This window comes from Myodes glareolus, chromosome 25, assembly GCF_982192425.1.
Source record: "Myodes glareolus chromosome 25, mMyoGla1.1, whole genome shotgun sequence".
Lineage (NCBI taxonomy): Eukaryota > Metazoa > Chordata > Mammalia > Rodentia > Cricetidae > Myodes > Myodes glareolus.
Window position 1 is genome coordinate 26,187,194 of NC_142050.1, and position 13,437 is coordinate 26,200,630.

The 13,437-nt window shown below is 47.6% G+C and overlaps 2 protein-coding genes across 2 annotated transcripts in view; one reads left to right on the forward strand and one right to left on the reverse strand.

Moving 5' to 3' along the window:
• Fscn3 (fascin actin-bundling protein 3) overlaps positions 1 to 1,312 on the forward strand; it is a 10,370-nt gene extending 9,058 nt beyond the window's left edge. Inside the window, exon 7 of the mRNA XM_048451018.3 lies at positions 1 to 1,312. This exon is cut by the window's left edge and continues 595 nt beyond it. The gene's annotated coding sequence lies outside the window, so the exon portion shown is untranslated.
• Positions 1,313 to 4,134: 2,822 nt separating this feature from the next.
• Pax4 (paired box 4) lies at positions 4,135 to 11,111 on the reverse strand. Its single transcript, XM_048450945.3, has 11 exons — positions 10,757 to 11,111; positions 8,727 to 8,829; positions 8,247 to 8,377; positions 7,746 to 7,961; positions 7,385 to 7,460; positions 6,710 to 6,835; positions 6,421 to 6,503; positions 5,998 to 6,067; positions 5,519 to 5,574; positions 5,094 to 5,232; positions 4,135 to 4,313 (listed from the first exon to the last, which is right to left on the reverse strand). The coding sequence occupies exons 2-11, from the start codon at positions 8,737 to 8,739 to the stop codon at positions 4,183 to 4,185; spliced, it is 1,041 nt and encodes a 346-aa protein (XP_048306902.3). The 5' UTR covers positions 8,740 to 8,829; positions 10,757 to 11,111; the 3' UTR covers positions 4,135 to 4,182.
• Positions 11,112 to 13,437: the final 2,326 nt, after the last annotated feature.

Below are 13,437 nucleotides of genomic sequence, written 5' to 3' on the forward strand. Positions count from 1 at the left end.
AAAGAAAGAAAGAAAGAAAAGAAAAGACAGGGAAAAAAGTAAGGGAGTGCAAGTGAAGAAAAGAACAGAATAAATACATGTGTACATGATATATATACATACACATACATAAAGTATCAAAATAAAATGCATTATTAACTGGACGTGGTAATGAATACCTATAGTCCAGTATTCAGGAGGCTAATAAAGTTTCAGGCCAATTTCCAATTTAGGCTACACAGTGGAACCCTGTAAAAACCACACACACACACACACACACACACACACACACACACACACCACAAACCACACAAGCATTATTTTGAATACTAGCTAAAAATAATAGAAAAGAAGAAAAGAGTGGGTGTCACGTTGAGGGTCAAAGACTGTCTTCCCAGGATGCTGTAAATCCTACCCAAGAGGAAGGAGACTTACAGTTACCACATGCTCCCCACCCCTAGCCCAAACCAATAAACTTTTCCCAGTGGTCCCTTGATAAGCCAGCCTTGCTATGAAGGATTCTGATGTAGATGTAGCTTGTAAATGTCTTTTAGACTCTTCCTTGGGGAAGACTATTTCTCTCGCTCTCAGCATTCCTTAGCTGCCTGTAGTTCTTTGTCTAGGGCTGAGGCCTTGTGAGGCTTTCCCCCTTCCATGTTGGTGTATTTGTTGATTATCCAATACCATACACATACAAGTAACATTATATGGGCTGAGCAGGATGTATGCATGAATGTAAGTATGGATGGATGGATGAATGGATGGATGGATTTATGGGTGTGTGTATGTAACAACAATTAAAAAGAGGTCATCCTGCCTGGAAATCATGTCCTAGAAACCTAAACAAAACACCCTGGACTATTAAAATCACGGATCTTGGAAGAGGACGTATCACCACTAACTTTGTTCTGGATGGGGAAATCTTAGGAGGCCTCAGCCCTAGGCAAAGAGCCACAGGTAATTAAGGAGAGTTGGAGAAATAGTCTTCTCTAGGGAAGAGCACACCCATTGATTATCTAATACCACATGATCTGCTATGAAAACATGTACATACAAGTAACATTATATAGACTTAGAGTAGGTTATATTTATATATCTAGGAATACACATACACGCAAGCTCCCGCATGTATGCACACGCACGCGCGCACACACACACACATACACACACATATAAAATAAAACAAAACTAACAAAGAATAGAAAGGCCAGGAATTTGAGAAAGCAAAGGAGGAGGTACTTGGGAGAGTTTAGAAGTAGAAAAAGTAAGGGAAATAATGTAATTATATTAATTTCAAAAAAAATTTATTTAAAATAAAAAATCTTGTACCCATTCTCATATTTAAATAAAAAGTGCTCTGAATTTGAAAGAGGGGGTTTGGAGGGAATAAAGGATGAAAATAATGTATTCATATTATAATTAAAAAAAACAGACTATTGTAAGAATGCCTTTTAGGTTTAGAACAAATGAAAGAATGTTCCTCTTAGGAACATGGGTGTGGCTATGTTCACCCTGCCATCCCTTTCTCCTCCTGACTGTTCACTGAGCCTCCTTGAACTATCGTTAGCTTTGATGCAGTGAAGTAAGTCAGGGCAGAGTAATTCCCTCACCATTCCTCACCTCTGCAGGCAGCTGGAGTGCTTGACCTAAGGCCCCATAACTCATGGGCAAGCTCAGCCTCATACTCAGATATGACTAATGTCTACTGCTCTTGCCGTCAAAGCAGGACCTACAGAATGTATGCCTGTCTTGCACTGTCTTCATTACGTTAGCCTTTATCTACCTCCCACTTGTCCTGTTAATGTTTTAATTTGCATAGACATTCATTTAGAAAGGAATAGTTTTTTATTTGTCATAAAACAAAACCCAGATCACTTGCTGCTAAATACAAAGTGACTACAAAAATAAGCACTATGAAAAAGCAAAGCAACGCTGTGAACTCCTAGACACCCCTCCCAGCCCAGACTGAGCTCCAGTCTCTCCTTTTGTTAAGGTTAGCAACTGTTTAAGGAGGTGCTGAGGGGACCACAAGCAACTTTCTCCTGATACAATCAGGATTGAAAGTGTTTAAAAGTTATTATTTAACATAGCAGACTGCCCCTTAAAGCCAGCATCCATGTCCCCAAATACCCCATATGACAGTAAATGCTTGCTTTTAAAGTCTTCTGATGAGAAAAGTCGAAATAAAAACATAAAAGAGACTCAATTTGGAGAGGAGAAAAAGGCCTTAGGTTTCAGTATTTCTTCTCAAGATATATGAATTTATTTTTTAATTAAATGTTAAGTAGGAAATGCTAGAGAGTAGGAGGCCTCTTTTCCAAGAGGGCATTAAACACAGACCTACGCCAGGAAGAGAGTGTTCCTGCAACCCCAGCAAACTAAGAGACTGAAGCAGAATTACTCAAGCTCAAGAGTTTAAGGCTATCTTGAGCAAGGTGAGACTCTGCTGCAAAAACAGCTTAGCTAGGGAGATAATACATGTTACAGGTCTTTTAATACAAAACCTCTTCCTCAGCATTCTGTAAACACATACACAAAATCATGGGAATGTGTGTATACAGGGATTCTCATGCGTCTGCAAACATGAACGTGCACACAATCCACAGTCTTATCTTCAGTTCCCCACAAGTGACCCTTCCTCCTTTGCTTGTCCCTGCTCATCCATGGGTCTCAGCTGAAATAAGACAGTTCCTACCGTTGTTGGCCAGGCCTGTTGCTGGAGTGAGGGGCTGTTTTCTGTCTATGCTGTGCATATTGCCTTCCCATAGCCTTGCCTATTTTCCTGAGCAGCCCTATCAAGAAGACCTTCGTCTCAAAAGCAGAGAAGTCAGGGGAGGGGCAGGCTGTGTCGTCTTTGTCATCAAATGGCTTCCAGGGCTACACCATCATCACACTTTTCTCTGTTGGTGAAAATGCTCCAGAAAAGAAGGCACAACCCACACGTGGTGTTTGAAGTGTGGCTGGTTCAGTGGTAGCTAACTGTTCATTTTAACATGGATTACATATAAATAGATGTGTGGTTGCTCGCCAGCTCCTGAACAGCCAGCTTTAGAGGATTTGCTAAGACTCCTTGAATGACAAACTCTAAGTCAGTGCCTACTCCAGGTGGAAAATACAAGCACGCCACCCACCCACCCCGCTCCTGTCACTACCACCATTATCTACCCTCTGCCTCTCAGAAGAGGAAGAATTTGTTGAGAATTTGCAGTGCGTACCTATGATTCTAGTCCTTGGGGATAGGGGTCAGGAATTCAAGACTAGGCTGAGATTATATGGGAAGAAGCGGGGGTGGGAGGAGGAGAAAGAACTCAAAAGTACAAGCCAGTCTTCCTTTCCAAATATCCTCTCACTTAACCTCTTTTTTCTAGCTTCTTCCCTCTCCCCACATCCCAAGACTACCAGGGAGAAGCCTGCAGCTTTCTTTGCTACAGACTTGAGAAGATCTGGGCCTCCAGTGTGCCCTGGAGCGTGTATGAACAGGAGAGGAGAACCTCAAATGTCATTTCCAGTCCACTGCTATGGCAAAAGTACATATGCAATTAGGAAATTGATGTTTATTTGTTTAGACCAAAGAACTATAATAAATTGGCAGGTGTGGTGGCACATACTTTTAATCCCAGTACTTGGGAGGCAGAGGCAGGGAGATCTCTGTGTGTTTGAGGCCAGCCTGGTCTACAGAGCAAGTTCCAAGACAGAACTTGCTACATAGAACCAAGAACCAGAGCTACATAGTAAGACCCTGAATCAAAACAAACAAGCAAAAACAGATAAATAAAAGAGCTATAGTAAATTTTCTTAGGTGTGAATATTATGCTATGGTTGGTTATGTAAGTAAGACTCTCATTTGTTTGTTTTCTGCTGACCTGTGCTGGAGGACCGAAGAGTGAAGTGCTATGATGTAATATGATGTGTGTGCATGTGTAACCCCAACACCTAAATAGATCAATAGGTACATGAATACCTACAAACATGGGATTGACAGATTCGTTACTATAGATAAATATGACTGAGTACAATGCATGCAAACATAAAGTATGAGATAGAAGATCGATAAGAGATAGATAGACAGACAGGTAGATGATAGACAGACAGACAGATAGATAGAAGCACATTGGTGTTCATGAGAACAGAAGGTTAAAAGCAAGAAACTCTTGCTAACTTTATAAAAAGTTTTTATTACTGTCAAATGGAAGTCTGTTATGGTCAGTGTGAGTAATGGGTTGATGCCGCTTCTCGTGACCCTCCAATCAGATGGTACACAGGAGGAGTGGTGAGGCAGGGCCAGGCAAATTCCATATATGAAGAAGAAGCCACAGGAAGAAGGGCGTGGCAATCTGTGTGGGGGAAATAACGGCATTAGATCTCACCTGTCTCTGGATCTCTCACCTTAGTCCAAGTCTTACGACAGTGGGGTACCAGACAGGTTAGGGCTGAAGCGGCACCAACATTAGTGACAGAATCAGCGGCAGGAAGAGCAAAGGTGGCAATGGGGCTAACACCATGCAGGACTCTGAGGAGCCTGGGCTTTTCACCCACATTAATTTATTCACTATGGGTGTGTAGGTGTGTATTCAAATGCAAGCCTGCATGTGCACAAGCAAGGCCTCCCCCTCCCACATTAATTTATCCACTATTTGTGGGCTCGAATGCCTGCATGTGCACAGCATGTGCAAAGCACACATGTGGAGGCCAGAGGACAACTCATGGGAGTCGATTCTCTCCTGCCGTGTGCACTTCTGGGGTCAGGCTCAGGAGCAAGTGCTCTTACTTGCTAAGCATCTTGCTGGCACCTGGGTTGGGCTTATTGGTCCTACAGGCCTCTCAAAGTCACTGAGGTGGAGGGCTGAGACATACGTACCTAAGGGTATATACATTCAGATCTCAACACCCTTCCTTTGACACCTCTGTAGGTGTCAGCGCTACTGTGGACTCCCCAGCATTAAGAGCCACACAAGGAATGAGGGAAGCTGTTTTGAGAGATTCCTTTGGTATCCCCAGCTGGAGGACCATACCCTCCCACAGAGGAGGTGAAGAATACCCTCAGCTACCCCTTCCCATACTCTCCAGAATCTCTGGTAGACTCTGGGAACATACATCCTGTTTTCAATTCTTACCCCAGCAGGAGTGGAGACAGGAGTGGGATGGGGTGTCATTGAAGCACCTGTCTGGTGGTGTCCCCCAGCACAGGTGGCAGAAGGAAGGACTCAGCGGTTCCGGCACAGGCAGGGCTGCTGGGGGCACACTACCAGGGGACTGCCAGAGAAAGCAAAGTTGGGGGTCTTCTCAACCACTAGTGAGTCTTTCTATTCAGAAAGCCTGGGAACTAGTACTGCATGACCCCCAAGACCACCTGCCCCCAGGCTGTGTCCTACACTCCAGAGGATACCATTCACATGGAGGACAAGGGATAGCACTTTGTAGAAGACACAGTGAAGGCCTTGCCTATCCATGGGTTTTACCCATGCCTTCACCATAAATAGGAGAGGTCATGAGACCTTCAGTCTTCCCGGCTCATAAACTCCCCCCTCCTCCTAAGTACCTGTGCAGAAATGATCCCTGGGGGAGCTCTTGGTACCATCAGATCCTGAGAAGCACCTACAAGGTGAGGGTGGATCCACTCAGAGGGAGAAATAGGCATGGGGCCCTAGGACAAAGGTTCCAGGAAAGGGAGCAGCTTCTTGAAGAGTTTGGAAGAGACAAATGTCACAAACTAGGCTGTCTTCTTCCCAAAACAGGCTTTAGGAAACCAGAAATAATGATAAAGCTCAAGGGATGATCCTAGGGACTGAGCAGCTCTTAAGAACAGGGTCTGGACATGCCCAGAATCTAGTACAGAGCCAGGTATTTGAGGATTGCTATGTAAATGTAGACAGACGGATGGGTGGGTGGATGGATGGATGGATGCGTCGATAGATTGACGCATGGATAAATGGATAGATAGATGGATTGGTGGATGGATGGATAGATGGATGGATGGATGGATGGATGGATGGATGGATGAATATACACTGAAATCACCTGGCAGCTGTGTTTCCCACTTCAGCTTCTCTTGCCTGCGCCATTTGGCTCTTCTATTGGAAAACCAGACCTGAGAGAGAACAGGAACCGTATCACTGGCTGTGTCTTCAGCCACCTGGCACCAGCTGCTCTCACCATGTGTCCCTGGCCTGGACTCCAAAGGCAGAGCCTTCCACCACTCCGGCACCCTCTCTCCCTGCTCTGCCTTTGCTCTCTGTCTCCTTCCTCACTTAAAAGCCTTGGGTGTGGAAACGAGGAGAGCGATCAACAGAAAAGCAAGGAGGACGTCACCTCTTATTTTTTGCTAAGCAAGTTTTTCCCCCACCCTCTTGCTGCCATCTCTACCTTAGCAGAGCCAAAGCCCTGGTCAGAACATTCTTCTCCTCTCCAGTTTCCTCACACTGTGCTACAGAGGTCACTCACCCTCACTGTGTCCTCAGGCAGAGACGTGGCGGCAGCCAGCTTTCCACGGGCCACTGAATCTGGGTACTGCCCACGCTGGAACTCTGTAGAGGCAGAGGTTCCCACAGTGAGGGTAAGGAAGGCATGGTCTCTTGTCAATCCCCACTCCCTACCTCTTAAAACCCTAAATAGCTCTCCTTTCCAAGGCCAAACCACCCACAACCTGGACCCTTCAGCCCTTGCCCACAAGTCTCAAGCCTTTCTGCCATACCAAGGACATTCCACCCCACTGTCTACCCCAGCCCAGCACCTTTTTCCAGGGCCTCAGCTTGGCCTGGGGAGAAGATAGTTCGATTCTTGTGGCTGGTCCCTGGATGGGGACCTCGGGGAGCCTCACACCTACTGTGGGAACTGGGAAGAGTTGGAGCCAAAACAGCTGGAAAGGAGGACAATGTCTTACGGCATTTGTGATAGAGACTTTTCTGGTTATCTGGGGTCTCTGACTAGACAACCGCACAGGCATAGAAGCAGAGTGTGACTACGGGAGTATGCAGTTCCTTGGCAGTTGCTATACAATGTGCTGAGTATCATGGTACTATGTAGGGAAAACAGAATTGCTCCAGGCTTGAACGACCCCGTAGGATATGGACAACATTCTGAGAAGCTAAAGGAAGTAGAAGAAGGGTATGAAAGGCCCTGTCTAGCCTTGCCTTTAGCAGTTAGTGTAAACCTAGGAGTTAGGGGATCTAGGTTCTGTTCCAAGACATGCCAACTACTAGCTGACGACTGAGCAAGTAATTTCATTTTTCTAAACCTCTATATTTTACCCAGGAGCAAGTAAAGCCACCCACTAGGGCCCCTTTAAGGGAGTGTTGGGAGGGTGATTGAAAAAAGAGGGAGAATTCCTCATGCTGGGCAGAAGGAAGAGCGATAAAATGCTAAGAATTTGGCTCTGGTTATCTCTGCTGGCAATTCTAATACTCACCTGGTAATCTGAGTTGTGTCCAGTGCAACTTCTGGTCTTCCTGTAGCGCCCGAAGGACTCTGTTGATAGACGACACCTGGGGTGTTGGGGTACATATGGGGAAAACGGTGTCTACACCCAGGATTGCATTCTGTAGATCCTTTGCCCTCGTCTCGCCATTCCCAAGGCCCGCTCCGCCCCCAACCCATATTTCCTTCTCAGTTCCCTCAACTACTGCCACTTTTCAGAAGAGACATTTGTGAGTCAGAAGGCCAATACCAGTTTCCCCAAACACCAGGCTAAGGTAACAAAATTGCCAAGGAGAAAAGGAATCTTCTCCCCAGTCTACCAGCAAGCCCCAAGGTAGGGAGAGGGCACTTACACTGGGAGCCTTGTCCTGAGTGCAAAGTCCTTCAGCACAAAGCTGGCGTTGTATCTCCCAAGCAAAGAGTGCTGGATACTCATCTTTTAGCTGAGCAATTCGAGCCACCACAGCCGGTGTGGCCAGACGCGGCTTGCTTCCTCCAATACTCTTGGGTTCCAAGACACCTGTGCGGTAGTAACGTCCTAGGATCTTGCTCACACAGCCATTAGATACCTGAGTCAGATGAGAAGCAGGAACAGGACACAAAAGACATGATAGGCAGAAGGAAGCTGAGCATTCCTAAGACAAAAGGAAGTTGCCAGCCAAAGGGGGTTTACTGAACCAAACCATGGAGTTGAGAGTCTAAGCTCACCTTGGGCACCTAAAACTCCCCTTTCCAACCTCCAAGAGGGTCTTCTAGGAGGAGGCCCTTAGGGTTCAGCCCCAAACTGTTATCTTAAGAGAGGTCCTTGGTGCCTGGTTCTTTTCTCCATTATTGAACAAAAGGTTTGTCACTACCTTAAGGCTCCGAGAGATGTCACAGGGTCGCATCCCGCTCATTGCTAGCTGCACAATCTGTTGCCGGGTGTCCAGAGGAAGAGGCCGGCCATTCACAAAGAGTCCCCCCAGTTGATTCACACTGCTGATTCCTGAGTGTTAGAGGGAAGCTTCAGCGCACTGTGTATGTCCAGTCCTCACTCACCCTTGCAGAAGGTCACTCGGGGTTTCTATTTCGGTCGGCTACCACACAGTCTGTCTTTCTCTGAGATTGTGCCCACCTTTTCCCAGTGTCCTCAAAACAAGCCACTTTCTTTAGGGGCTGGTTATGTCCTAATCCAAAGGAAGCAGAGTAAAGCAAAAAGGGAACAACTGGAGAAAACTATGCCCAGAGCATTGACTAAGGACAATTGAAATTGTGTTGTTGGGAGCCAAGACCCAGCGGCAGTATTCGATCTCGGGACCCTTCCCTATTCTTCCAGCTTCCCCCAGGCCTCTCACCGTCCTGCTGCATGCTTCACACTGGTCCTCCTCACAGAAAGACAGGACGCCAACTGGCAGACTGAAAGGGGCAGCGTCTAGAAGTTTCCCTTTTGATCTGGTTCTGCAATAATATAGGGTTATTTAAGTGTGGGCCCTTGAAATGGTCGAGGAATGGAATGTTTTGACAGGGCCAGCAGGTTAAGTTCTTATGTGATGGACATCACAGGGCCAGGTGGGGCCTGAATCTTTCCTGGTAAGGAGGATGGAGGATGTGTAGGAACTGACTTCCCACATATCTATTAAAGAGGGGCCGAGGGGTGTAAGGGACCACTCTCAGTACCCAGACTTTCTCTTCCCCAAGTGGACAATGTGACGACTGGCTGGTCATAAGCCTTCTCAGTGCCTGACTCACACACTTGAGCCAGAGATTCTCTGGCTTTCAAGTTCAGAGTTCGTAATCAGGAGGTCCTAAATTCAGTTCTCCAAACTCCCATTAAAGCACTTCAAGGACAGCCTTACCTTTGTTTTTTGTGTTCTCCAGGAAGCTCGGGGTGGGGAGGGAGTGGGGATTTGGGACTCAGCTCTACCCTCAGACCCTGGGATCCGGTCCCACACATTGGAAAGAGATACAGAAAGCCTGAGATGATGGCTTCTATTAGAAGGCACGGCGCATAGCAGGGTCTAAGGTTGTTGCAGCTGTTGATGCTTTTGAACGTGGAATAAATCTAGATACCACAGTGAAGTTTCCTTTTCAATGGCTGCCTTTCAGACATTGTAAATTGTGCTAGCATTTTCTTGCAGCGTTTGGAAAGGAAGGGAGGCTGATGCTGTCTGCTCGTGGGAGCGGAAGCCATCTTCGGCTCTAGAGAGTCGGCGCAGCAACAGCCATAGTCTTGTCTTCTCTGCTCTCCACAGCAACTAAAAGGAGTTGAAGCTGTCTCCTTTTGTGCCTGGGATCCTGGCAGAGCTGTAGGGAACTCCAGGGAACAGTTTACCCATGGAACTCTCCTGAAATAACCATGCTGCCTTGGCTCAGTTAACTCAACAGCAATTACTTCGTGAATAGGGCATTAGGCAAGAGCACATTGCTGTTTGTTTGGGAAGAAGTGGGGGGGGGGAGAAAAGGACAGAGGCAAGCTGAGTGTGCAGAGAGGTATAGCAGGAGAGGGAGGAGGTTAAGAATATCAGTCCCACCTGAATCCTTCCCGGGAGTCTTTCCTTTTGAATGGAGATAACAATGCAGTAAAGAGAAGAAACCAGCAGGAGCAAAACATCAATGGATCCAGAGCTCATTGAATTCGGTAGCGAGGGGACTTTTTTCATTTATGTTTAGGTGTCTGGAGATATACCCCTTCAATCGCTCAGCATTTCAGAAACTCAGTGAGACAGTCAAATCCCCTACACACACACACACACACACACACACACACAGAGAGAGAGAGAGAGAGAGAGAGAGAGAGAGAGAGAGAGAGAGAGAAAATGGAGGCACAGACTAAGATTAACATAAATCAAGACCCCCTCAGAGAATAAAACTCAAGGTTCAGAAGCCAGTTTCTGAGCAAAGGTAAAACATTTCTGGCTTCAAAGCATGGAATTCTCTCTCTCTTCCCCAAGCCCTGCTTAATCCTTGGGCAACTGTCATTTAAGAAATGGAGAGGGAAGCTGGGGCTGCAAGGGTCAGGGGAACAAGGGCTGAGACTATCAGCTAAACATGCATAAGAGTCTAACTTCCCAAGTGACCAAAGTTACTGTGGAACGCAAGTCCAATAGTCACATCTAAAAGACTTCCAAACCAAGATGAATCATGCCCTAACTCACAAAAGGAAACCCTATCTCCAATAGCCTCCCACACACCCCCAATACATGTGGCAACCTGTCAGAAAAAAAAAAAATCTTGATACTCATTAGAGGAGAAAGCAGGTTGAGGAGTTGAAGGGGCAGGAAGGAGACTAACTGTGTAGACAGGAGGAAGAAAGTTGAGTTTGGGCACACAAAGACATGGAGACAGTATGGGAGGCAGGGCAGACAATGAGCCTGCTCCGAACTACCTGGGTGGAGGGAAGGAGGCAGGAATTCCAGTGCGAGGTCTGAGGCTCCTGTGTGGGCTCCAGAGGTTGCTGGTGGTCTGCTCTTGTGACAGCCTCCACTCTGCTGCTGCTTCAGTCCAGCCAGGGGGTCCAGAGCCACACAGACTCTGTGCTCAGGAGCAGAGGGCAGCCTTCTGGGAGTAGCCAGTGATGTCACAGGCCATGAACAGAGGAGGAGGGAAGTGTGCATGGGGCTGGCTGACATTGGTCCTGAGGCAGGGTAACCCACAATCAGGGACCCGCTGGGTCCCTCTGTGGGGCTTCAGAGTCCACCTTGTGTTCACTCACCCTGAAGGAAGCATAGAGCCATTCTCAGGCAGGCTCCCTCAGCATAGAGTGTCCCCACGCATGGGCCAGTATTCCTGAAAAGAGTGAGGATCATGGAAGACGAGGGACTTCAGACTATGTTCCCAAAGATTCACATGCATGGAAATATAAAAGAACATTCCAGAAGCACTGATACAGTTTCCCAGCCATGCTGCATATGTCAGAGTCTTTAAGTCAACCCCCAGATCGTGTGTGTATTATTATACAAGATAAATGACATATAGCCTAATGGAGTACAGTCTGAGTTAGCATCTGAAACCTTGAGAGGAGGAGACTGGATAGAGAAGCATGGGTCACATATGTCAGCTCTCTCCAGGGAGGATTCTCCCCCATTCTCTAGTTGTTCCATGCCTGAAATGACACACAGAATGAGTCCTTGCCTGGAAATAGGGTCATCATGGACTTCAGAACCCCGACAGCGCTAGGCTGGTGGGACGGAGTGTCAGAATGACCAGAAAAGCGCGTGGAGTTTCTAAGGATGCACACACTCTCTATTCTGCCCTTTTACACCTCTGGATGTTTTCAGACTCCATGTTGCTGGGGTTAGGTAGCTTTAGATTAAATTTTTAAAAATGATATTCCTGTTCTCACAAAAGACACCATAGATTGTCTGGGCCATTGCTGGAGTGTGGAAACCAGTGGGTGGGGAGGTTGTCCCTTGGGAGTGGGTTGCTGGAAGGGAACACGGCTCGTTCTTGGGAGCCTTGCTACCATCGCAGTTGTGGACAGACGCTTGTAAGGGTGTGAAGGAGCAGATGGAGAAAGCCTTTGGGGTCCATTTTGTATCTCAGATTCTGTAACTCAGTCACAGAAGTGATGTTCAAGTAAGCAACCCCCGTTTATTAAGGCATTAAGACTAGACCAAGAAGTAAGAGGAAAGACTAGAAGATCTCATTGGTTTTGGTGGTGGTTCAGAAGTGGGTATCGTCTATGAACCTGGAACTTAGAGTTGCAAACTCTTGTCTTCCAAAGCCAAATGCATCACAGAAATGGGTCCTGAGTCTTACCCTGACACATACTCCTCTCCTCTTCCAGTCTGCTCCAGCATCTTCAGGCTGGGCTGGAGCGCTGGACCGGAGGGAAGACTGCAACAGATGTTTTCAGCACCATGGGCAGGACAGCACATGCCCCAGGGCAAGGAGAGTTTTTCCACCAGGGGCAGCTAGGGGCTGCTGGGCATTCTGCTTAATTATGCCTGGCGAAAGAAGGTCCCCAAAAAGGCACAGGGTATTCCCTGCTCTCAACCTCTCTCTCCTGTCTTGTTCTTTTCTCTGGATCTGCCCTTGCATCTTGGAGCTCAAGGCTCATGCCCTGACCGGCTTTTCCTATAGACAGCTGCATGAGGGTGTAGGTAGGGGTGTCAAGGGGGAGAAAGGACAAGCCCTGGCAGATGGTGGTGGCAGAGATTTCCCCCATAAACTACCCTCTCGCTCTGTCTTTACAACAGGCTCTCGGGTCTGAACAAACAGAAGCTTTCGACCCAGAGGTGATAGGAGAGGAAAAAAAGGGGAAAGAGCCCTGGCGGGGGGCCTAGCAAGCCCAAAGGCTCAGTCGCTCAACCCTCTGCCTAACGCGCCAGACTGTTTGAGGAGCAAATATCTGCCTTCTCTGTCTGATTCTCTCAGCTGCCCCCACCGTGTTTGGGGCTAATTGTCCCTCATTAGCTGAGCCCAGCCCCCAGGCTGCCGCCAGCCCCCGCCATCTGCTCACAATTATACATTAACTCAAAGGTCTTGCCACATGCCAGCCAAGCTGTGCGCCCCTCTCCTGGGCCAGCCAAGGCCCTTCCTGCTCCTTCCGCACCTGGGTGTAGAGAGAGCCTAGACCGTTGGCTCCTACCTTTGGGGAAACTCCTAGTAGGGGCCTGTGACTGTGGAAAAATTTCTATCCTTAGTAGAGATGACTGGAGCTCCTCCCTGCTTTCCTGGCGAGGCTAAAAGGCAAGCTAACCCGTGCGTAAAGCTGGAGAGGACAGGGCGCGGCTGGCGCACAGGCCTGCTGACTTTGTCTGGCACCTCCTGGGAGCTCTTGGCACCTGTTGGAGGAGGTGATGCCAGATCTAGATTGTTTCACCCCTCCCTATGTTGCCTTTGTGTAGGCTGTGAGGTCCTGGTCCTCATCTTCCCTCTGTAAAGACAGCCCCATCTCCTGCCAGCCCTCAGTTTTCCAGAGCGCACGCGCCACCTATCCAAAGTCATTTTCCTGCAGCCGGAACCTTCCACTTTAAAGTCCAAGCGGTTCCTCTGCTGCAAAAAAATATGGGAGATCTTCGAATTCCCTGGATATTCCTGAGCGTAAAAGTCACGCTACAGTTG